At 43.4% G+C, this 23,689-nt stretch overlaps 1 protein-coding gene and 1 pseudogene across 1 annotated transcript; both read left to right on the top strand.

Moving 5' to 3' along the window:
• Nucleotides 1–4,333: 4,333 nt before the first annotated feature.
• Nucleotides 4,334–5,588, top strand: LOC122322706 (annotated as a pseudogene).
• Nucleotides 5,589–21,687: 16,099 nt separating this feature from the next.
• On the top strand, nucleotides 21,688–23,058 carry LOC122322705 (serine/arginine repetitive matrix protein 1-like). The gene has a single exon (XM_043215780.1). The coding sequence runs from the start codon at nucleotides 21,688–21,690 to the stop codon at nucleotides 23,056–23,058; it is 1,371 nt and encodes a 456-aa protein (XP_043071715.1).
• The last annotated feature ends 631 nt before the right edge of the window (nucleotides 23,059–23,689 follow it).

Raw genomic sequence — 23,689 nt, 5'->3', positions numbered from 1 at the left:
GCCATAAATCTATACCCTTCGATCATAAATGTCTCATACGTGATCCAAAATCACACATTTTCCTAAAAAAGGTCACACACCTGTCACTCCCCCACCCAAAAGCAATAAATTAGCTCCAATAATGAAGCAATTAAAAATCAAAAAAGCAATAACCTGCTTCCTGTCATAGAATCCCCATTTCCCTACTACTAAAGTGCATGGGACACGACCAGATAATCAAGCTTAACCTCGACGTGAACTCTCAGCTGCACAAGAACAGGCAGAGCAAAATTAGAAAAGGGCAACGCACTGAGCAAGAGCGCATGCACTTTGCTTTTGTTATTTGTTATTGTTTTGATTGCGCGTAGTTTTTATATTTGCGCGAATTTAGCACATATTTCTTATTGTAAACACAGGAATACTGTTAATATTTTTACGACATTAATATTATCGTTAATGTTGCCACTAATTTTAGTGATTGTCCAATAAATAATGATTTTTTTTTTTTTTTTTTTTTTTTTTTTTTGAGCACAAATTATTGCAGCCACCAAAATACACGATAGAAATGGACAAAAACTTATAGCGAGAAGGCGGAAACCTTTGTCTTGCACCTCGAGGAACGTTTTAAACCAAAGATATATTGTACGACTTAATTTAGTGAGAGACTACGCACAGAGTCAACACATATCAAGCAACAAAAACTGCTCAAAATTAAACCTACAGCTGCAAATTGCAGCAGAATGTGGAGGTGCCCATGTCCATTCGCTTCTATTGCCCTTTCGCCCGGTTACTGTCGCAGAATTGCAAATTGAAATCAGTAAACTTACAGTGGATAAATCGCCGGGGCTTGATCTTATCAGCAATTTTGTAATCAAACCATTGCCTGAAAAGGCTATAATACATCTGGCACTAATCTTCAACTGCATACTGCGATTTGGGCATTTCCCTAAGCAATGGAAGTGTGCAGCTGTCAAAATGATTCTCAAACCGTGCAAAGCCAAATCTGATCCTGGCTCCTACAGACCTATCAGCTTGCTTCCTGGATTCTCTAAGCTATTTGAGATCGCTCTCATGCACAAACTCTTAGAATACTAACCATTTGCTGATGCTATACCAACTCACCAATTTGGATTCAGAAAAAACCACGGCACGGACCAGCAACTGGCATCAGTCACCTAGCATACAATGAATGCCTTTGAAAAACGTCAATACTGCTCGGCTGTATTCATAGATATCAAAGAGGCCTTTGACAGAGTTTGGCACGAGGGTATGCTCAACAAGCTGATAAAACTTCTTCCCATCTCTCTGTATCAAGTCCAAGAAAGTTACCTCATAAATCGCACATTCGTTGTCATGAATGACAGAAACACCACATCTAGGATTGGAAATATAGCAGCTGGTGTTCCGCAAGGCAGCGTCTTGGGCCCAATTCTGTATTCTATATATGATTCAGACATGACAGACCGTCAACGAATGGGCCAACGATATATAATCCCATCTATAGTGAAACTTTAGTGTCGACTTATGCTGACGACACTTTAATCATGAGCACTGCAGAGAATCCTTATTATGCTATCTTGGCCAACCAAACTCTTCAGTGAATGGGCCAAAAACTGGTACCTAACCGCCAATCCACAGAAGACTGTTCACGTCTTGTTTACCAAGCGAAAGTTTGATCATGCAAACAGGAAGATGCTGCTAAAAATGAACGGACAAATGATTAAAAACACAACAATACACAGATATCTTGGCTTACACTTGGACAGCAGGCTCATCCTAAAACGTCACGTCTCGCATCTACGGGCCAGAATATACAATGCTGCCAATAACCTTGACTGGATTATAGGCAAACACAGCAAGCTGGATAAGTCCTGTAAAATAGTTATCCTCAAACAGCTTGTAATGCCGATCTGAGAGACTAGCAAGCTCGCTTAGAATCCATCCGAACGCAGAGGCGCAGAAGCTCATCCTTGCTCCGTACAATCCGATCAGGCCTCTCTGGCCCAGATACTCTGCTCAACTGGATCGGCATGTGGCTCCTTTAAAATAACAGTTAATATCGCAGAGACGATTCTCACAGCACACAGAACACTGGACTACAAAATCAGAAGCACTTTGCTTAAACAAAGGCCGCTGCACCCAACGCAGCATGCATACAGAGTAGGCAGGTCCACGGACACAGCACTTTATCAGCTGCGACGTACTTTGAGTGCGGCAACTGATAATAAGGAAGTAGCACTGTGCGCCTTCTTAAATATAGAAGGTGCCTTTGATGACACATCTCACGATGCAATCAATGCTACCCTCGAGAGAAGAGGCCTGGACCATACTACCAGCAGATGGGTACTTGCACTACTACGGTCCAGGCAAGCCACGGCATCATTACATGATAGCACTGTAACAGTCCTAACTACCAAAGGCTGTCCCCAAAGAGGGGTGCAGTCTCCGCTACTCTGGTCTGTTAGTAGACGAACTACTAAACAGACTTGCTAACAGTGGTATTCAATATCAAGGATATGCCGATGACATTGTTATCATAGCGCGAGGCAAATTTGAAGAATTACTCTGTGACATAGTCCAGTCAGGGCTAAGGATAACGTATGACTGGTGTATGGAGGTTGGACTCAACCTAAGCCCTACGAAAACAGTCATCGTCCCCCCAGACGACATAAGTTACAGAGGGAGGGAGGTCAAATACCTGGGAGTCACATTTGACAGCAAGCTTAACTTTGGCACCCATGTGCAAAACACGATATTAAAGTGCTCCAGGGCGCTTTATACATGTCGTAGTATTGCCGGTAAATCATGGGGTACATCACCAAAGATATTAAGATGGCTTTACCTAATGGTAGGTTGGCAAAAATTCCTCAACTGAACCCTCCACGAGGGTGCCGACTGGTAATAGCATCACAGCGGTCCTGCAAGGTACCGATGCTAGCTAAGACTCGTGCCCTGAACCTCAGACATGAACTGCATCCATAGTCTTGTCGCTGGGAAAGGACCGAGTCATGGTTCGAAGTAAAGGGCCGGACTAAGATGTTATGCGACCCGTGCCGATAGTCAGCCAGGCTGGGGGCCCTCAAATAGCCCAGTCTTATACGGAGCATATCGGATACCTGGCGACCTCCGATATTAATCAGCCTTACCTGCACATCGCGGATCTCTGTGCAGGCGGACATTCCTTTCTCCGCAGCTCGTGGGAATCTAAATGTATTCCATAAACAAAAAAAACCCAAAAATAGTCCGGTACTCTCTCAAAACCGGTAGGGAGCAATCCCAAACATGTAGCGGAGGAAGTGGCTCGCAAGCCTGGCCAAAGCGGCAGCATGACAAAGTGGCGGAAAAGCCTGTTTGTCAAGCCAGCGGCGAGGGTGCAGCTGGTAAAAACCCCAACCCGTCCGACTCCGTGGCAGGAAAGCAAAGCACTTGTGCAGCCAACCTGCCAGCCGGAGCGGGTGCTAAGGGCGATTTGCCAACTACCAGCGCTGCGGCTAAAAGGTTCAGCTATGCCGACCGCAGAAATGCCGCAAGCATTCTAAAGCGGCAAAACGCGAACACACAGCCAAATCCACCAGCCGAATGGCAAAACGAAGCGGTGTGGGCTAGGAAGGTGCTGCCAAACTTCTGTGAGGCTCCACCCCATAAAGAGCAGAGCCAGGCAAAAAAGCAGCGCTCGCAAGAAGCACACGGACTCGTTGCAAAACGGGCCAAGGTGCAGCAGGGAAGGTCATTTACTGACATTGCCAAGGAGAGAATCCTTATAGGGATCCTTGACAATGGAAACAAGGACGGAAGAATCACAAGAAATCAGTGGATGTGGGTCGAAGGAGCACTAGCTGTCCACTGCCTGAAGCTACTAAGCAAGGCGCCTGGGCCACCACCGGTATGCACGAATGCTGGGTGGTACCAGGAAAACACGAAGGTTATCGCCTGCCAGGTAGTGCCTGAGGGTGGTAAAGATTGAGGCCACCGAGGGGCCAACAAATCAGGCTGTGCTAATACTAAACAAGGAATCGCTGGCCCAAATTGAAGCCGCCAAGGGCGAGCTAAACTTCGCATTCGGTTCCATTACCGTTAAGGTATATAAATCGGATGCGCCGGCCGGAGGAGACCCTGTTGTCTGTAACAAGACGGCCGAACAGGGTCCTCCTGCGGAGATCGGAGCAACCGATGAGGAGCTGGAGCCAGGTTATACGTCGGGCACGTCGACTCTGACTCGTGACCTTGAGGCCTTGTGTCACGAGTTGGACGAAGATGATTTTACGCTGTCGGACGAAGACGACAGCAACAACACGGTGGTGAGGGCGGAATCTCCGAAAACCTTCACCACAGTAAAGCAGCATCCGCTGCTCTGATGCTCCGCCTGGCTGGAGGCGGAGACGATATAGTACTAGTCCAAGAACCTTGGGTGATTGGAGGAAAGGTTTACGGACTAGGCAACAAAAATTACAAGCTGTTAGTAGCTGGAAATGAAGGTAAAAAACGTACCTGCATCCTCGCGAAAAAACATTTAAATATATTTCTGCTCCATAATTTTAGCAATGATGACAACACAGCGGTAAGCCTGGAGCTCCAGCCAGCTCCGGTAAGGTCCCTCGTCCAGGAGTGCGAGAAGCACTCCTCGCGAGCCATCCAGAACCAGTTCACTTCATAAATCAAAAGAAGGCGAACTGGGAAATTTTCAAAGCCAAACTTGACCGAACCCTTTCGGAACACCCACCGAAAGGCCAGGACAACTTAGCTCATCTCTGTAATCTGACAGAGACTTTCACCTCAGCATGTAATAAGGCTTTTAAGGCAGCTTGCCCTATCAGTAAGCCAGTGCACAAGAAGAAACCACCATGGTGGACACCTCAACTAAATGTCCTTAGACAAAGTTGCAGGTCGCTCTTCAATGCAGCGAAAGCGCAAAATAACGACCTGCAATGGTCAAAATACAAATCAAGTCTGGCTGAATATAAAAAAGCCTCCAGACGGGAAAGAAGGAAATTTGGAGAGATTTCTGCACGGATATTGATTCAACTACTGAAGCTGCAAGGCTTAGAAAAGTTTTATCAAAAACCACCTCCACACTAGGTTATCTGAAAAAGGATGACAACTCATGGTCGGTCTCCAGTGAAGTCACTGGAAATCGTCCTTAAAACGCACTTCCCTGGCTGCTCCGAGCAGTCCCCGATGTGCACAGAAACCACCTGTAGAGATCACATCTTTAAAGTCTTTTATACACAAAGGTAACATTAAATGGGCAGTAAACAGCTTCAAGCCGTTCAAAGCCCCTGGCCCGGATCAAATAAGCCCAGTCCAACTACAGAAGGCGGGAAACACAGGCATAAACTGGCTACATGAAATCTTCGGGAAGATTCTGAAGACTTGTCGCATCCCACCGACATGGCTCCAGTCAAAAATAACCTTCATACCCAAAGCTGGATTTCAGACCCATCAGTCTATCAGCTTTCATGCTAAAGACTCTGGAACGACTCATAAGTCTCCATCTCACAGTATCCATTGACTCCAAGCTTATGTCGGAGTCTCAACATGCCAACAGGAAGGGCAGATCCACAGATAGACTTTCAAACCATCAACCAAACAATGTATACATTGGCTGGTAGTTTAAGCAAACAAATAAGTGTTGAAAGTTTTCTCGCCACCATCGGAGCACTATCAATGGCGACGGACTCCTTTGAGTATCTTCAGCGTGATATAATCTCCGTTATCTGGAAAACGAACGATGAGTTTTTGGAAACTCTGATGCTGATCGCCGAGTTCCAGCAGAAGATTCAGAAAATTGTGCTATATATGCCCGAAGGAGTCCAACATGGACCCAATTCAACTTCAGACAATTGCGACAATAACGTCACGAACAATGAGCTCCGCCATTTTGTTTAATAGCAAAATTCCATTGATAAATAACAAGAAACTAAGAGCTTTTAAAATCTACCCACATCCAATCGCACACACCAATCGTTTTGTGAGCATTAAGTCGGAATATATTATATTCTAATGGATGATGAAAGAACAGTATACTACGGAATAACTGACGAAAAATGGGATCACTGCACTAAGATGGACGACTTAAATATCTGCCCGTAACACAACCCGTTATACAACGTTAGAGCCGCAACCAGATGTGAGGTATTGTTGCTACTTTAAAAGACAACAGTACCAACACAATGCTTTATCAACATAATGCAACCACAAACCTTCTGGACTCAACACATAAATCCAAACTCATGGCAATATTTAATACCGTCTGAGCCGCGATTTTTTTTTTTTTTTTTTGCAAGAGCAAGCTGAATTATAGAATTATCGGGACAAGGTATTCTTGAGCTTGGCCCTGGATGCTGCTTGTGTAAGTAGGAAGTCAACCTGTGGGTATTAAAGTAGAAGGGGAACTAAACTCCTTTAAGATTCCTCATATGCCACGCCAAAATCACATCTTAGGCTTCCCTGTCGTCCTGAACCTGCATCCCGCAGCCCACTGCCGGCTACGACAGCCTTACCACACATAAGACAATAGAAAATAATCTTTATGTAATCACATTCCAATCTTTATAAGCTTTTTAAATGGTTAATTAAAAAAAAAATAATGTTATATGTATATAATTCGGCTCATATGTGGAAACTGCTATTTCTGAATATTCTTTATATAGAAAAAAAATGTTTTTTTTTTCGAAAGGCCATCCTTTTAAAAGGGGACAGGGTATATAATCTTCTATTAGTAATTACCATGAAATAAAACAAATAAAAAGTATAAATATATACTCGTATGTATAACCATCCGTAAAACACAAGCCTTTTTAACAGGGGCCAGGATGTTCACTCTTCCAATGGAAGATAACCAAGGAGGATTCTTATCGAGAAGACAGATAAAGACGTGAACAGACACGTACGCGGCACCAGTCATGACAGTAATAAAACCTCCCGCGATAAGAGTCCTCCGAACTGATAATGAGTCTACTATGCCGCAGTAAATATGTACCTAGATAATGTCCTAATGAGAAGAATAATTGTATATAGTTGTAAGATAATTTAAAAATTTTCTATTTTCTAAATTTGCTCTTGGGATCACCTTTCAGTTGTACTTGTACCTTATTATTATTACACCGCGCGTAAATTAAAAAGTCATGTTATCGCTGTTTAAACAATCTAAAAATTTATTCATCCTTTCGAAGTGGGTATGGCACTCAATTGGGGAATGTATGTTTCTTTCAGTCTTGAATGAAAAAAGAGACCGACTAGCGCGAGGCAAAATACCATCCGCACAATTATTCACAGACTTCAAAATCCATATATGCATGAGGACAGTGACGGAGAAGGCGAAGAAGTTTGAAATACCTATGTCTGCATTGAGACAAGAAACCTAATACCAACTAGAAATCGCACAAGAATCACAGTACACCAATAAGAACGAAGGCGATAACAAGTAGTTCGAATTAAAATTAATAAGGTAATTAACAGGTTGATGAAAATGGCAGAGCAACTTGGTGGCTTTGCCTGCATAGCAAATGCTGCATCTAGCATGTCAATATATTTAAGCTTAAACCGTTTGTGAATCGTAAGATAAACGTATATCAAAGAAAATGCCCTGAAGTAGGCAACACAAGTTTTGCATTGTCCGTTCGTTCGTATGTACTCAAATATTAATCTCACAATAGTTCTGTACCCACTCCGTTTTTGACTGCCGAATGCGTCGCGTCATTAGACTAATAAAAGTGTGGTTCCTGCATATCGTTATCTTGTTTGTATACGCTGTAAAACTGTGCGCTTGGATCTAACAAATCCAACATAACCCATGCATTTTTACTCCATTAATTAGTATAAAAAGATATCTTTGCGTATTTACTTCATTCAGCCCAATTTGTTCCAAGTACCGATTACGGCGACACTTTGCTACTGGTACATGAACCGTAGCATCCCAAACATATTTCAACATACCCATAGAATTGACATTCGATATTAAATTCTTACATTTGGTGACCACAAACTTTTGGAGTTTAGTTGCAATTGGCGAACTATTCATAATTAGTTAACTGGCGGCCAGTCATTCATCATTTACCAAGTGGTGAATAATCAGTCTATTTAGATTTATTTTCCGAATCATAGACATGCATTCATGACATGGTCAAATTGCAGACCAACATTTGAATTCGGTTAACTTGGCAACCATTTTAACAGCAAAATTCGTAGTTCAATTGGCAACTAAATATATATATATATATATTTAGCTGGCAGCGAGTGACTCACCTACAGCAAATCTTTTGGTCACGGTGGCGGGAGGAGTATCGCACAGTCCTCCAACAGCATGCCAAATGGAAATCTCCAGCTCGTCCTATTCAAGTGGATGACGTAGTCCTCGTTAAGGACGAGAATCTTCCTCCCATGAGCTGGCCACTCGCCAGAGTGCTTGCCTTAGTTACAGGCTGGGATGGCATTGCTCAGGCTGCTGAATTGAAGACGCCTAAAGGAGTCATCCGAAGAGCTGTCAACAAGATGTGCCTGCTGCCTGTTAAGGGTTCTTTTGAAAGGGAAGTCTTTCAACGGGTAGAGTATGTTGGCAGCAGCAGCAGCAAATAACCTTAATTGATTTGAATCTCTAATGTGTTTGAATTTGGAGCCCTGCGTGGCCTGATATAAATCTCTCTCTCTCTCGATAAAGTGCATTCGCTGATCGGCCGGCTGCTGCAGCTATTCATTCGTTTCGCAGAACTCTAGCTGATCGATCGTTTCATAATGATTCTCGTTGTTGAAAAGACTGAGCATTGGGCTTCTAGTCTAAATACATTCAATACAGTTTATAAAGTGGAAATAACTTAGTGTTGTTAATTGAAAATAAAGCCATCAAAAAGCTGATAGCGCAAACAAGCATGATGTACCAAACCAATTTCCTCATTTGCAAATATATTTATATATATTATTATTCATATTTAATCAATAATTGATTTCGGAATACATAGAACATCTACTGTCAACTTGGCGACCTCAAATAAAAAAAAATTAATTTAAACAAATTCTATTTTTTTTATTAGTAGTATTCCCTTGCAGTGCGCTTGCCCAATGTATTAAAATATTACACCTTGTAGTAGTCGTTCAATATTAATATTTTATTTGGTACAATTCCTGGTCCACTCTAAATTAGTAGTTGTTGATTAGGCGGCCGCTCAAGCGAAGAGATATGCAGAAAGAAAAATATTCGCAACCAATTCCATTGTTGTAGGCCATTCCTGGGGAAAGAATATAGACTCGACAGCTGCACGCCTTAATAATTTACACCGCAGGAATGATTCAACCCCACAAGATTGCAAATTAGTCGGCCTTAATTCACTAAATCGACATCGGGAGCGTCGCTAGTCAGCGGGGCGGGAGTGCGGAACAGTGTTCAACTTCTTCCCACGGATCCGGATTCAGCGCATATTCGCTACTGTCTAGGAGACAATAAACCAGTTTGAAATCAGTAAATCCGAGTTTATTATCAGCTAGTGCCACGAAAGCGTGAATGGTCAATCAGCTGTTCCGCACGCGCCTACTACAGACACACGTAGTCTTGAGCTGAAGTGCTTATCCGCTTTTGTGTTTTGTATAAGCGTGGATAAACAGACCGTAAAACTTGAGCAGATCATTTGCTGACAAATTCAACACCGTCATCAAGTTCCACTCGTAATTAGCGAAATGCTCCAAATTACTTGAGAGTCCCACGTCTCACTAATAGCCAGAAACATAATTGCTGAAATCTTTTGTTTTATTAATATATTCATTTTCGTATAAATTTATAAATATGTCATTTATGAAGAAGTAGTTGATACATTAATAATTAACGATACACTGGCTGATATTAAACCCAACGGATGGTCAAATGTAAATTATATATATATATGGTTTCCTAATGTTTTAAATAATTTTTCCAACCAGCTTCATCTCTGCGTCGGCGAACATTGGGCCCAACGATCGTATCGACTCAAAAAAAATAGAAAAAAACAAACAAAACGTGGAGTGAGTAATGAACTAACTATAATGTAGGTACATAAACAATTAAATATGTGCTACCTACTTAGTAAATAAGGGAAACAATATACATATACATATATATATAACAAAAAAAAAAAAGGGGACGACTGATACACAGCCAAATACGCCATGTAACGTCCTTACTTAGAAAAAAACTTATTTCAATATAGATATAAGAATTTTAATTTGAGCGCGAAGCCATATACAAATGAAGAGAAAATAACGAAGTTCAAAATGAATAATGATAAAATTTAATTAAGAAGAGAAGAAGAATAATATGCATATATCATACGATAAAAGAAGGTTTAATTAGGAATTAACAAGGAAGAAAAAAGAAAATGTAAAAAGGCCAGAATGGCACGAATGCCCCGAACCGGCCGGAACCAATCGGACCAAACTTCAATTAAAGATTTCTATGTCGAAACACCTGACACTTAACGTTCGACATCTTATATTACCTCCCATCCTTCTGTTAATTGACCCCTTGTCCTTGTTATTGGAATATGCTACGGATCCAAGACAATTCAATAGATTTCATGGCCTAGTTATAACTTTTATTGGTTATAACTCCGTTGTCAAATAATAGTTTATACCTTTTACTCCTTGTTTACTTATTGTTCCGAGGGTTTTATAGGTTGTTTAGTGGATTTGCGGAGTATTGAGCTGCAGCCATCCCCTTTAATTTCACTTCGGATAAGTTCAACACTACCGGTACGACGGTTTTAGGCAGAGATCGGATTCCGTATTTTTTTTTTCTAATATCAGAAACCTTAGGGAATTTCGCTGGACGAGGATTAAGCAGCTTTCTAAGCGCAATCCGCCGCGAAGTGACATATAGTTTCCTGATTCCCCTTTTTGCCTTATATCCTTTCAGAAACCTTAAGGAATTTCGCTGGACGAGGATTAAGCAGCTTTCTAAGCGCAATCCGCCGCGAAACGGCATATAGTTCCTGATTCCTTCTTTTTCCCAAAATCCCTATCAGAAACCTTAAGAATTTCGCTGGACGAGGATTAAGCAGCTTTCTATGTGCAATCCGCCGCGAAATGACATATAGTTTCCTAGTTCTCCTTATAATTTCCTTCGTGTTGCATCTCATTATATAACAAAAGGGAATTCTATTCTAGTTTACAGTCAGTTGCATGACTCCCATATTATTATCGATATCGTGATTACGAACAATTTTGCTATCTTAAATTTTATTTTGCTCCTTCTTTATCAAAATTAGATGTATAAATTAAAAAGTGATTGACTAGAATTAGGCAATCAAAGTTTCGCAAGTCATTTACCGAGATGGTTCTGTCTCATAGTACAGAAGATCTCACTCGAATTAGTAACACAGGCAAACATTGTTGCATTTGTTCTGAAATAATAGTTTTCCAGGGTCAGTTATTAGCCACCTCTTGCGGACATTACTTTCATAGACCGTGCTTCAATTCCCAAGCCAGCAAAAAGAAGGTGTGCCCAATTTGCAAGCAGAGCCTGACACGCCTAACTTCGGCTTCAACTGAGAACCTTAGTCCCACTGGACCCTCTACGTCGAATGCAAGAAGGCCCTCAACATTTCAGTCCCTTCAGACCAGAGCTCAAGCGAAACGTGTTACAAATCCCGATCAAGTCGAAATGCGCAACTCTGAAGATATTAATTTGTCACAGGGCTCAACAACCATGCAGCAAGAGGCACCAAACATGGAATCGATTCAACAATCAATGGCCGAAACAATAAGAGTGGCTATGGTTGAGCAAACCCGATTCATTGCTACCACTTTGGCCGACCAAACGAACAGGTTGGTCCAAGCCCTTTCAGAAGGTCTTAGAGTTAGTCCAACTGCCAACCTAGCGAATGTAACTCCTTCTCACGTGCGGCCTCTGTCAGAAGAACAAAATCAAACGCTAGAGCAATCCCTTCGTTTACCTTCGACAATGGCACCGACCTCGGGCTTCGCTCAAAGCCAGACAGCAAGGAATGGTCCTACAACCAATCAGGCACCACATTTCGAAAACTCTCTTCATTCTGGTGGTGATAGGTCACATTCGGCAGCTGTAGTAACCCCTGTTAATGGAAGATTGGGTTCTGACATTCGTCCAGATCGGATAAGTCAGATAATGGCTAATTGGAAAATTAGGTTTACCGGCAAGGCCACTATGTCCATAGAAGATTTTCTATATCGAAGCTTTAACAAAGCAAACATTGGATGGCAATTTCGAGTTGACGGCCAGATATGCCAGTAACCTGTTTGATGGGAGTGCTAGCGAATGGTACTGGCGCTACCATAAAAGTGTCCCGGAAGTTTATTGGCCAGACTTGTGCGTGGCCCTTCGTGGTCAATTTAAGGATGACCGGACGGACAGGAATATAAGGACCGAAATAGAACATCGTAAGCAAAGATCAAATGAATCATTTGACGATTTTTATGGTATCATAGCTTCCTTAGCGGATAAACTGTCCGAGCCCATGTCCGAAAAATCTTTGGTAGAGACCCTAAGAGCCAACCTGTTGGCTGACATTCAGCATGAGATATTATATGAGCCTGCTAACTCTGTGAAGGATTTGCGTCATCTAGTTCGGACTCGAGAAATCTTCATGCAATCAGTTGCAAAAGCAAAGCAATCAGTTGTTCCTCGACGACTAGTGAATGCCATTTCCGAAACCAAATCTGAGATAGTCTCTGACGAAGAAACTACATCCAATGTTGAGTATGACTTGTCGGCGGTAGATTTGTCATGCTGGAATTGCGCTGGAAAAGGTCACCGATATCAAGAGTGTATGGCAGAGCGTAGAGTATTTTGTTATGGCTGCGGTAAAGCAGATACTTACAAACCTAGTTGTATAAACTGCAGTGCAAGCGTTTCAAAAAACTATCATGCGCGTGCACAGCAGAGGTGTGTACGCAAACAGTTGGTCAACAAAGCGACCAATACCGACTAACCTTGTCATTTCCAGCCTTATGTCAATCCATTCAACCAGACTTACCTTCCAACAATCATGTTGACCTACCGGACAGACCAAAAACCCGTTCTAAACGTCGTAGAATTGATTTTAAAAATGTATGTCGAATAGAAAAAAAATTGCTGTTATCTTCAATAATAGCCACACCTAATGATTTACGCCCTCATGCCCAGTTAGTGCTGCTTGGTAAAACCGTAGTGGGACTTATGGACACTGGGGCTTCGGTCAGCTGTATCGGGGGTACTTTCGCTTCTGAACTCCTTCATGGGGATCTAAATTATAAGGCAATGAACTCCAAAGTAAGAACGGCTGATGGAAAAGCCCAAAACATTGTTGGCAGAGTATTTGCAGAAGTAACTTACAGGGGAGAGACTAAGAATTTGACATTCTATTTAGTTCCTTCTCTAGCTGCATAACTTTACCTTGGAATTGACTTTTGGACAGTTTTCGACTTGTTACCTTTACACTTAATGACACAGAGTCTAAATATTTCGTCCCTAAATGACCCGACAATGCGAGAATTGACTCCAAAACAACAAAACTTGCTGCAGGAATCAATAAAGTTGTTCCCGTCTTTTTCAAAGACAGGATTGGGTAGGACATCCTTAATATCACACGTAATTGATGTAGCCGACGCTAAGCCTATAAAACAGCGTCACTATGCAGTATCGACTGCTACAGAGAAGCTGATGTTGGAGTAACTCGATCGGATGTTACAACTCGGAGTTATTCAAGAATCAAACAGCGCCTGGTCGTCCCCAGTCGTTTTAGTGAAAACACCCGGCAAAGTTAGGTTATGCATTGATAGCAGAAAGGTCAATGAAGTAACCGTAAAAGATGCGACTCCTATGCCATTAATTGATGGTATCTTAAGTAGATTGCCTAAAGCTGAGTTTCTTACAAGCCTGGACCTTAAGGATGCCTTTCGGCAAATACCTCTCGACCCGAACTCTCGCGACAAGACCGCCTTCACAGTTCCTGGGCGTCCTTTATATGAGTTCGTGGTCATGCCCTTCGGGCTCACTAATGCTCCTCAGTCTATGTCCAGACTAATGGATAAAATAGTTCCAGCGCATTTGCGTAACGAAGTCTTTATTTACCTAGACGACTTACTGATTATTTCAGATTCCTTCGAACGCCATCTCGAAGTCCTGTCGATAGTTGCCTCACATTTATCTTGTACTATTCTTACCCTTAACGGCGAGAAAAGTAAATTTTGCCGACGTGAAGTTAAGTATTTAGGGCATGTAATTGGCAATGGCATTATCAGTACAGATCCAGACAAAATATCTGCCGTTAAGGACTTTCCAATTCCCCGCTCAGTAAAACAAGTTCGCAGGTTCCTTGGCATGACTGGATGGTATCATAAATTTATCAGAAATTATGCTTCTATTTCATGCTGATGTTGATGCAGACCAATAGTGATGGTGACGATGTGCCAATTGCATTTATGTCAAGGAAGCTTAATCGATGCCAAAGGCAGTATACGGTCACCGAAAAGGAGTGCTATGCAGCTGTTTTGGCAGTAAAAAAATTTAGGGCCTATATAGAAGGTCAAGAGTTTACTGTGATCACGGATCATGCATCTTTAAAATGGCTTATGACTCAAGTGGATCTTAGTTCACGGCTAGCCCGTTGGTCTCTAAAACTACAAGGGTTTAAATTCAAGATACAGCACAAAAAGGGTAGCCAAAATATAGTCCCCGATGCTCTTTCGCGTACGTATACGGAAGATTTGTCTTCTGTTGTGGTTAATAGCTTGATAGTCGACTTGGAGTCACCAGAATTTAAGTCCCCAGCCTATGAGTCCATAAAGAACAAGATTCGCACAACCCAGTCTGCTTTGCCAGACCTAAAGATTGAAAATGAATTTATTTACCGTCGATCTATGCTGGAAACTTTGGGTGCCACAGCCTCTGATATTGCCTGCACTTAAAACAGCCCATGATGATCCCTTGCATGCGCATGGTGGAATAAACAAAACTTTAGAAAGACTCAGAAGGTTTTATTACTGGCCAAATATGGTAACAGATGTAAAAAATTATATAAATGCTTGCGACGTTTGTAAAGCCACGAAGCATCCCAATCAGACGTTAAAACCTAAAATGGGACATACTGGCCAACCATTGCGGTTCTTTCAAAAGTTGTTTGTTGATTTTCTGGGACCCTATCCACGCAGCAAATCTGGAAATATAGGTATTTTTGTTGTACTAGACCATATGTCGAAATTTCCATTTTTGAAGCCCGTCCGAAAATGTACTGCGGACGCTGTTAGACGTTATTTGGAAGAAGATCTATTCCATTGCTTCGGAATACCCGAAACAATAGTATCTGACAACGGAGCTCAGTTTAAATCTAAGTCTTTCAACTCCTTGCTAGACAGATACAACATTTTCCATACCTATACAGCATATTATTCTCCTCAGGCTAATGCGTCAGAGAGAGTCAACCGATCCGTTCTTTCAGCCATCAAGGCATATGTGGACCCCAGCCATCGTAACTGGGATGAGAAATTGAGTTTCATAAGCTGTGCTCTTCGCTCAAGCTTTCATTTAGCCATTAACACAAGCCCTTACAAATTGGCATTTGGACAGCATATGATCACAAACGGCAGTAGCTACAAATTATTGAGAACTCTAGGCATGCTAGATGATCGCAGCCTACAATTTAGTCGAGAAGACTCTTTTGATCTCTTGCGTAGTAAGGCGAAAGATTCTATGCAATCTCAGCGCGCACGAAATGAGAAGGCCTACAACTTGCGGGCCAGAGAAGTGACATTCAAAATCGGTCAAGAGGTGTATGGGCGCAACTTTCAAAACTAAACTAGCCCCAAGCTTCGTCAAAGCCCGAAGGTATTAAAATGTTACACCTTGTAGTAGTCGTTCAATATTAATATTTTATTTGGTACAATTCCTGGTCCACTCTAAATTAGTAGTTGTTGATTAGGCGGCCGCTCAAGCGAAGAGATATGCAGATAACCGACTAGAATAGAATCACTCAAAACGCAGCACGAAATCGCTCACTCAAGAAGCGCTCGGCAAGAGCTTTCCAATGAGCGCACGGTTCAAGCGAGGTCTTGTTGCGGTCAAACTCTCAAGGTTATTGAAAGAAAGAAGACGTGCACTTTGCAAACCGACAGTGTATAAAATATAAAATAAAACACGTGGTCGTAATAGAGGTAGAGGACAAAAGGTATGTTACAGCAAATGGGTGAAAGAAAAATATTCGCAACCAATTCCAACCGTTGTAGGCCATTCCTGGGGAAAGAATATAGACCCGACAGCTGCACGCCTTAATAATTTACACCGCGGGAATGATTCAACCCCACAAGATTGCAAATTAGTCGGCCTTAATTCACTAAATCGACATCGGGAGCGTCGCTAGTCAGCGGGGCGGGAGTGCGGAACAGTGTTCAACTTCTTCCCACGGATCCGGATTCAGCGCATATTCGCTACTGTCTAGGAGACAATAAATCAGTTTGAAATCAGTAAATCCGAGTTTATTATCAGCTAGTGCCAAGTGACTTTAAAAGTTAATCCACGAAAGCGTGAATGGTCAATCAGCTGTTCCGCACGCGCCTACTACAGACACACGTAGTCTTGAGCTAAAATGCTTATCAGCTTTTGTGTTTTGTATAAGCGTGGATAAACAGACCGTAAAACTTGAGCAGATCATTTGCTGACAAATTCAACACCGTCATCAAGTTCCACTCGTAATTAGCGAAATGCTCCAAATTACTTGAGAGTCCCACGTCTCACTAATAGCCAGAAACATAATTGCTGAAATCTTTTGTTTTATTAATATATTCATTGTCGTATAAATTTATAAATATGTCATTTATGAAGAAGTAGTTGATACATTAATAATTAACGATACACTGGCTGATATTAAACCCAACGGATGGTCAAATGTAAATTATATATATATATGGTTTCCTAATGTTTTAAATAATTTTTCCAACCAGCTTCATCTCTGCGTCGGCGAACATTGGGCCCAACGATCGTATCGACTCAAAAAAAAAAATAAAAAAACAAACAAAACGTAGAGTGAGTAATGAACTAACTATAATGTAGGTACATAAACAATTAAATATGTGCTACCTACTTTGTAAATGAGGGAAACAATATACATATATATATATATATAACAAAAAAAAAAAAAAGGGAACGACTGATCCACAGCCAAATACGCCATGTAACGTCCTTACTTAGAAAAAAACTTATTTCAATATAGATATAAGAATTTTAATTTGAGCGCGAAGCCATATACAAATGAAGAGAAAATAACAAAGTTCAAAATGAATAATGATAAAATTTAATTAAGAAGAGAAGAAGAATAATATGCATATATCATATGATAAAAGAAGGTTTAATTAGGAATTAACAAGGAAAAAAGAAAGAAAATGTACTTATAGATTATAGTTCCATTATATAATAGAAAATATATTAAGAGTAATGTTCACTACCTATCGAATTAAGTTAATGAAGAATATATGAATTAGAATATTGTTAAAATGAATGAGTAAATTTTTTTTCTTGGGAGTCATGCAACGCACACTGAACAGTGAATGAGATAAGTAGTCGTTGTTTAGGGATCATCCAATATTATTATGTTTAGGTGCCTGATGATCTAGGTAGGGTGGGCATCTGCTGTGGCAATAACACCAGCCCAGCTGAAACGACGAAAACCCTGGAGTAACGCCTCCATGTTATATTTATGAGATCGGGCAATTCCCTTTTCTTCTCTTCCACCGATCACACAGCCGGAGCCAGCGCGTGCACCCCTCCTTTTAGACTACACTAACATTCGCTCGGCAGAATACCAGGTTATATCTTACACCCTGACCAATATCTTGGTTGTACATTGAGGCACAGCCTGTAGTTATGACAAACAAAAATACCTCCATCGGGTCAGGTATTACTCTAAATAAAAATATTAATTAAATATTAAATCAGCGAAGCACAACGCGTTGCTGGACATGCAATTGGTTACTGGCGAAGCGATACAAATATAAAATCAAAGCCATAATATTACCAAGAGCGCCTGAAAATATTAAATAATCTTTGGTAGACCTTTCCAATGAAGAAATTAATGTTCAAAAAATAATTCAAGGTACAAAAATTGACCATAGTTATGAACATTGAACTCTTTGCGGAATACATCGAATTCAATGATGTTCAAATGTTAATGACAATAAAATCACATCAGTCAAATATGTGTGTCTTAGCAGCGTGAAGTGATTTTGAAGAGATCATCAAAATACATTCGGCAATAGTTTGTGAAAAAATGGATGAGTTCCAGAAGAAGGACAGCGGTGGATCAAATATCCCAAATATTAAGGCTTGAGATACATATAAATAAATATATTCAACTAAAAGTTTCAAGCTTTATTGAAACACCGAAAGTGCTGAGGAATAAAAAAGCGTTTATAAATGTCAAAAATTCTGATGCATTTTGTTTTAAATGGGCATTAATATCAGTCCTTAAAGCACCAGCAAATAACCAGCATGCACGATGCTTATCATATAAAGTTGATGCGATCGAGAGCCCATGAATAAAAATTAAGGAAACACTCACGCTCAATTTTTTTAAATTTGGATTTCCCACTGTTCATCAATGTTTTTGGTTTTGATGAGCAGACAAGTGCAGTCAACGGACCATTATATGTGACGGAGGTGGAAAAAAAAAGCCATATAATCCTATTGGAGCTAATTTATTGCTTTTGGGTGGGGGAGTGACAGGTGTGTGACCTTTTTTAGGAAAATGTGTGATTTTGGATCACGTATGAGACATTTATGATCGAAGGGTATAGATTTATGGCTGACCCTTTTTTTATTGTGGGTTGGCATGAGGTGGAGGATCACTCAGCAGCCACTTAACTTATGTGACTAATACAGGCATGCCCGCCAATTCTACCAACTCCATCATCAACAACAATGTCATCACCAATCCCAACATCACCAATCCCAACATCACCACCAACACCAGCTCCATCATCAACTCCGTCACCACCACCAATAACACCAACTCCGTCGCTTCCAATATCATCTCTAATGGAGTACCAACTCAAGCCAGGGTCTGCACTGCATGCAATATACAAATTGCATCATCAAAGTGGAGCGCGCATCTTCGTTCCAATGCCCACAAGAAGCTCGTTTTTACGCCTGTAAATAGTCAGGTGAAACTAATTTCGAGCGGATTCAAAAATCGGATTTCGACATTCTCATTTGAGAATAATCACACAAATTTGGTCGAACAAATAGAGTTTCTGGGTGAAGCAGCTCAAGAAACTCTTCCATTAATTCATAATGTATTGCTAACTCACACAGCATGCAAAATAAATATTGAACTCTTTGCAGAGTATATAAAATTCACGGATGATGAATTGCTGATGACAATTAAATCTCATCAGTGTCTTAACAGCATCTAGTGATCTTGGAGAGATCATCAAAGATCATTCAGCAATAATTTGTGTGAAAATGGATGAGTTCCAAGAGAAGAACAGTGGTTGGACATTGTCTCAAATCTTATGACTGGAGATAAATATTAACAAATATACTCCACTCAAAGTTTCAAGCTTTATTGAAACACCAAAAGTTTTGAGGAACAAGAAGGCGATCATTAATGTTAAAAATGCTGATGAATTTTTTTTTAAATGCGCATTAATATCAGTCATTAAAACACCAGTAAATAACCAGCCTGCACGATGCTCAGCATATAAAGTTGATGGGATTGAGAGCGACTTAATACAAATTGATTGAGCACTCACGCTCAATTTTTCCAATTTCGATTTCCCTCTACCATTGGATCAAATAAAAATTTTTGAAGCTCAAAACCAAAACATTAGCATCAATGTTTTTGGTTTCGACGCCGCATGGAGCCGCCACAAACGCGTCAGGAAGTTCCACAATACAGCCACAGGGAATCCGCACAGAGATATAATCGACCAAGATTTATGGCAATGACGGACAACCAAAACACACACAACCAGGCGTATCAGGAGCGGACAGAATTCGACATGAGACCCAGACCTGCCCCGAGGACGAGACGAGACAACATACAAACACATATAAGCAACCGAGCGAGGGCATGCAGATTTTGCGGCCAGGAGGGACACTTCGCAATGGAGTGTACGAATCCTATGCTGGAATATTGCTGGCTATGTGGACGTATCGGAGTTCGTACGTCAGTATGTTGTCCGTCGGGAAACGGACACCGGCGTCCGCCACCGAGGGGCGAGCGGGAGCCGAACAGATCAGCCCCAAGACGCTAATCGGAAGGCTGCAGGACGAGGGAGCGCAGCTGACAGCGGTCGTTGAGATCGGCAACTCTCGGTATAAGGCTACGATTGACACAGGGGCCGCGTAGCTTCGTTAGCGAGAAGCTCATGGACTGATCAACGTAGGCCGACGAAGCGTAACCGCACGTCGAATCCGGTTGGCAGATGGCCGAAACAGCGGAGTCCGAGAACAAGTCGAGGTGAACATCAGACTAGGGCTGAGGAATATGGATATTGCCCTACTGATACTTCCAGGAGTCATCGACGACTTAGTCCTCGGATGGGACTTTTTGTCTGGTATGGGAACAGTTTTGAAGTGCGCAGGGTTACTAGTAAACATTCCAAAATGCGAGACAAACCACCAAGAAGAGATATTGTCGGTTGCCAAAACGGTCGAAACACGAATACATCCGGACACAGAGATTGATCAATTTTTGCGAGGAGAATTGGCGGCATTTGGGGAAATAAAAGGAACATCGCCTATAACTGAGCACCGCATTGTCATGAGCGACGATCGGCCAATTAAACAGCGGTACTTCCCTAAAAACACCAAAATGCAAGCCGAGATCAACAAACAGGTGGACGACTTGTTGACCAAAGGGTGCATCGAGCCCTCCAGAAGCCCACACAGCGCACCAATCGTGATGGTGAAAAAGAAAACGGGAAAATGGCGTCTCTGTGTAGACTTTCGGCAACTAAACGGCAAATCTATAAAAGATGCATATCCGTTGCCGCGTGTCCACCACATTCTGGACCAGCTGAAAGAGGCAAAATTCATAACGAGCTTGGACCTGAAAGATGGATACTGGCAGAGTCGGGCCCAAAATTCAAAGGCGGCCCTGAGCAAGGCGAATAAACAAAACATATACGCTGATCAGCCTTACAGCGGGAGAGCGAAAAGAGAAACATGCAAAGAGAGCGCATGACCATGACCTATAATCGACCGCAAACGTACATGCTTGAGAGCAACGGCCCCTAAAACGTTCGCTCAGCAGCACGCTTGCACACAAAGTGCAACGATAATATTTGAGCGAGCGGACAGGCACACACAGCGAAAAAGGTCAACGCACCCGAAAATTAATCAGCCGCGCGTTTGCGCACAAAAAGGGCAACAATAATTTAGCACATGCACCGTTGGTTACTCACCCACACTAGACAGATGCGTGTACACGATGCACCGTTGGTTAGTCACCAATATTAGCGCAGACGCGTGAGAGGCGTACCCGAAGGCAAAAGAGGATTTTTTTTGCGCAGGCGTGCGCCCGAAGTTCAAGATAAGCTCAGCTCTTATACTAGTGCTTAGGCGCGTGCATTAGAATAGTGAGAATATGCATCAGAGCTTTGCGAAAGAGAATTCGGGCATCGCGATCAACACACCCACACGCACACGCCCCAAAAGGGTATATAAGGCAGAAGCAGCCACGCACTCAGCTTCTTTGGAAAAAAAAAAAAAAGGAAGAAAATTATAAAAACGCAACAATGGAGGCTCAACCAAATTCTATGCTGGACAGCAGCGTGTCGGCAGCAGCGTGTCGGCAGCAGCGTGTCGGCAGCAGCGTGTCGGCAGCAGGTCACCGCCGCGCCTCGGACCCAAATCCCTTTGGCCGGCCCAGCGAAGCTGGCGTCCCGTGCGACGAGGGAGCCGGTCCGGGTGCGCGCGCGGCTAGCGATCGCCGGCCGCGACGCCCAGTGGGACGCGGAGTACGCCTGGTGCGCGAAGTGCGCGTGGTGCGCGTCGAGAGACGCCGAGTCCTGCGTCGCATCGCGCAGGAGCTGCGGAACCGGCGGAGCGACGAGCTCGAGCTGCTAGCGTCGCCGCTACACCTCCCCAGCGACGAGGAAGGAGGGGCATCGCCGCCACACGCCCCCAGCATGGGAGAAGACGCGGTGGGGGACGCAGTCCCGGAATCCAACGAGGAGGCCCATCCACGACGCCGACGCTACTTTAGCGAGATGGATGAGGTGAATCCGGAATGGCTCCGTTGGCAGTACCCGGAACTGCCCCCGACACCGGAGGCCGACACCACCGACGAAGAGGAGCGCATGCTCACATCGTCAGAGGACGACGAGGAGTGGCGGTCATCGACGTCTCCGGCGATCTCGGACGACGAGGAGGCGATGCCGTGGCCACAAGAGACGCCGGAGCCGGAGGTGATCACGATCTCGGACGAGGAGGAGGACACTGGCGAGGAGCGGTGGTCATCACCGTCTCCGGTGGTCTCGGACGACGAGGAGACGATGCCGTGGCCACCGGGGACGCCGGAGCCGGAGGTGATTGTGATCTCGGACGAAGAGAAAGAGGAAGAGCAGCTCGACGATGGAGGAGAGGCGCAGGGGCAGGGTGAACGCCCGCAAATCCCGCCACCCACCGTGACCGCCACCTACGTGAGGGCCTTCGCGGACGGCCGCTGGAGGCACCAAGTGACGCTGGTGTGCGTCTGGGAGGAGGAGGCGGGGGTGCCACCCACCTGGCAGCTGGAGGAAGAACACCCCCCCGCAGGCCCTAACCCCCCGCAGCGACAACGGAGCCCAACACCGCCCGCCGTGAGATCGCCACCACCCCCGCCGCCGGAGTGGAGACCGCCATTCCTGCGCCAGACGTCGTGCCCCGAGGCGGGACCCCGACCCACCCGACCGACGCTCCAGCGACAAAGTTCGGCTCCGGAAGGAGAGGCTGGATGGCAGGAGCTGCCACCGCCGGCTTGGCCACCTGGCATCACGGCGATGGCCGATGCCCAGCCGGGACCAAGCCGGCGGGCGTCCAGGATCGTGTGGCAGGAGGGGCACCGCTATCGAGTGAAGACCTCGATGCGGGGCACGCGCGTCTTCCGCAAGGTCGAGCGGCAATAAGGAAAGAAAAAAAAAAATATTTAAAAAAAAAAAAAAAAAAAAAAAAAAAAAAAATTTGAATTATTAGTTGCATACAAAATAAAACAAACATAACCCCTTCAAACAGTATCTATTCTCTATTTACATTTTTAGGCCGTTGTCTCTCCTTAGGTTGGAGAGCGGAAGCTTTCCGCTGCCGAAGAAAGAGGGGAGTGTGAGGAGCCATAGAAGCATGCACTTGTGCACTTGTGATTATAAACATATATATATATGTATGTTCACGAATGGGCATACAAAATGCCCGTAAGCATGTTATATGCGCCCTCACAACAACTGTCCATTCAGACCGAAAACCGGCCCTGATGCAGTTGCGGCGAATTCGCTCTCTTTCGCCCTCTCCCTTTCTAACGCGGGTGTTCAGCCGTTTGAACGTGTCTGACACACATGTCCATCAGGACATGTGCCGTTAGTGTGGGAAGAGTATTGCGAGAACAATACTGTTGTCCATACTCACACTGACGGCAGACAATGGCTGGCGCCAGCAAAAGGGCAGTGGAAAAGTACCAGAAAATCACGCCACCAAAAGATCACGCCACCAAAGATCACGCCACCGAGGTACAGTCCCGGCAAAAGGTGGCCAGCCACGGCCTAT

The sequence above is a fragment of the Drosophila grimshawi genome, unplaced genomic scaffold, assembly GCF_018153295.1.
Source record: "Drosophila grimshawi isolate 15287-2541.00 unplaced genomic scaffold, ASM1815329v1 contig_59, whole genome shotgun sequence".
Lineage (NCBI taxonomy): Eukaryota > Metazoa > Arthropoda > Insecta > Diptera > Drosophilidae > Drosophila > Drosophila grimshawi.
The sequence above is the reverse complement of the archived record's forward strand: the minus strand, read 5'-3'. Positions and strand labels throughout refer to the sequence as shown.

Excerpts from the sequence above, each read along its gene's own strand:
- LOC122322705 (XM_043215780.1), top strand. The coding sequence starts at position 21,688 with ATGGAGGCTCAACCAAATTCTATGCTGGACAGCAGCGTGTCGGCAGCA.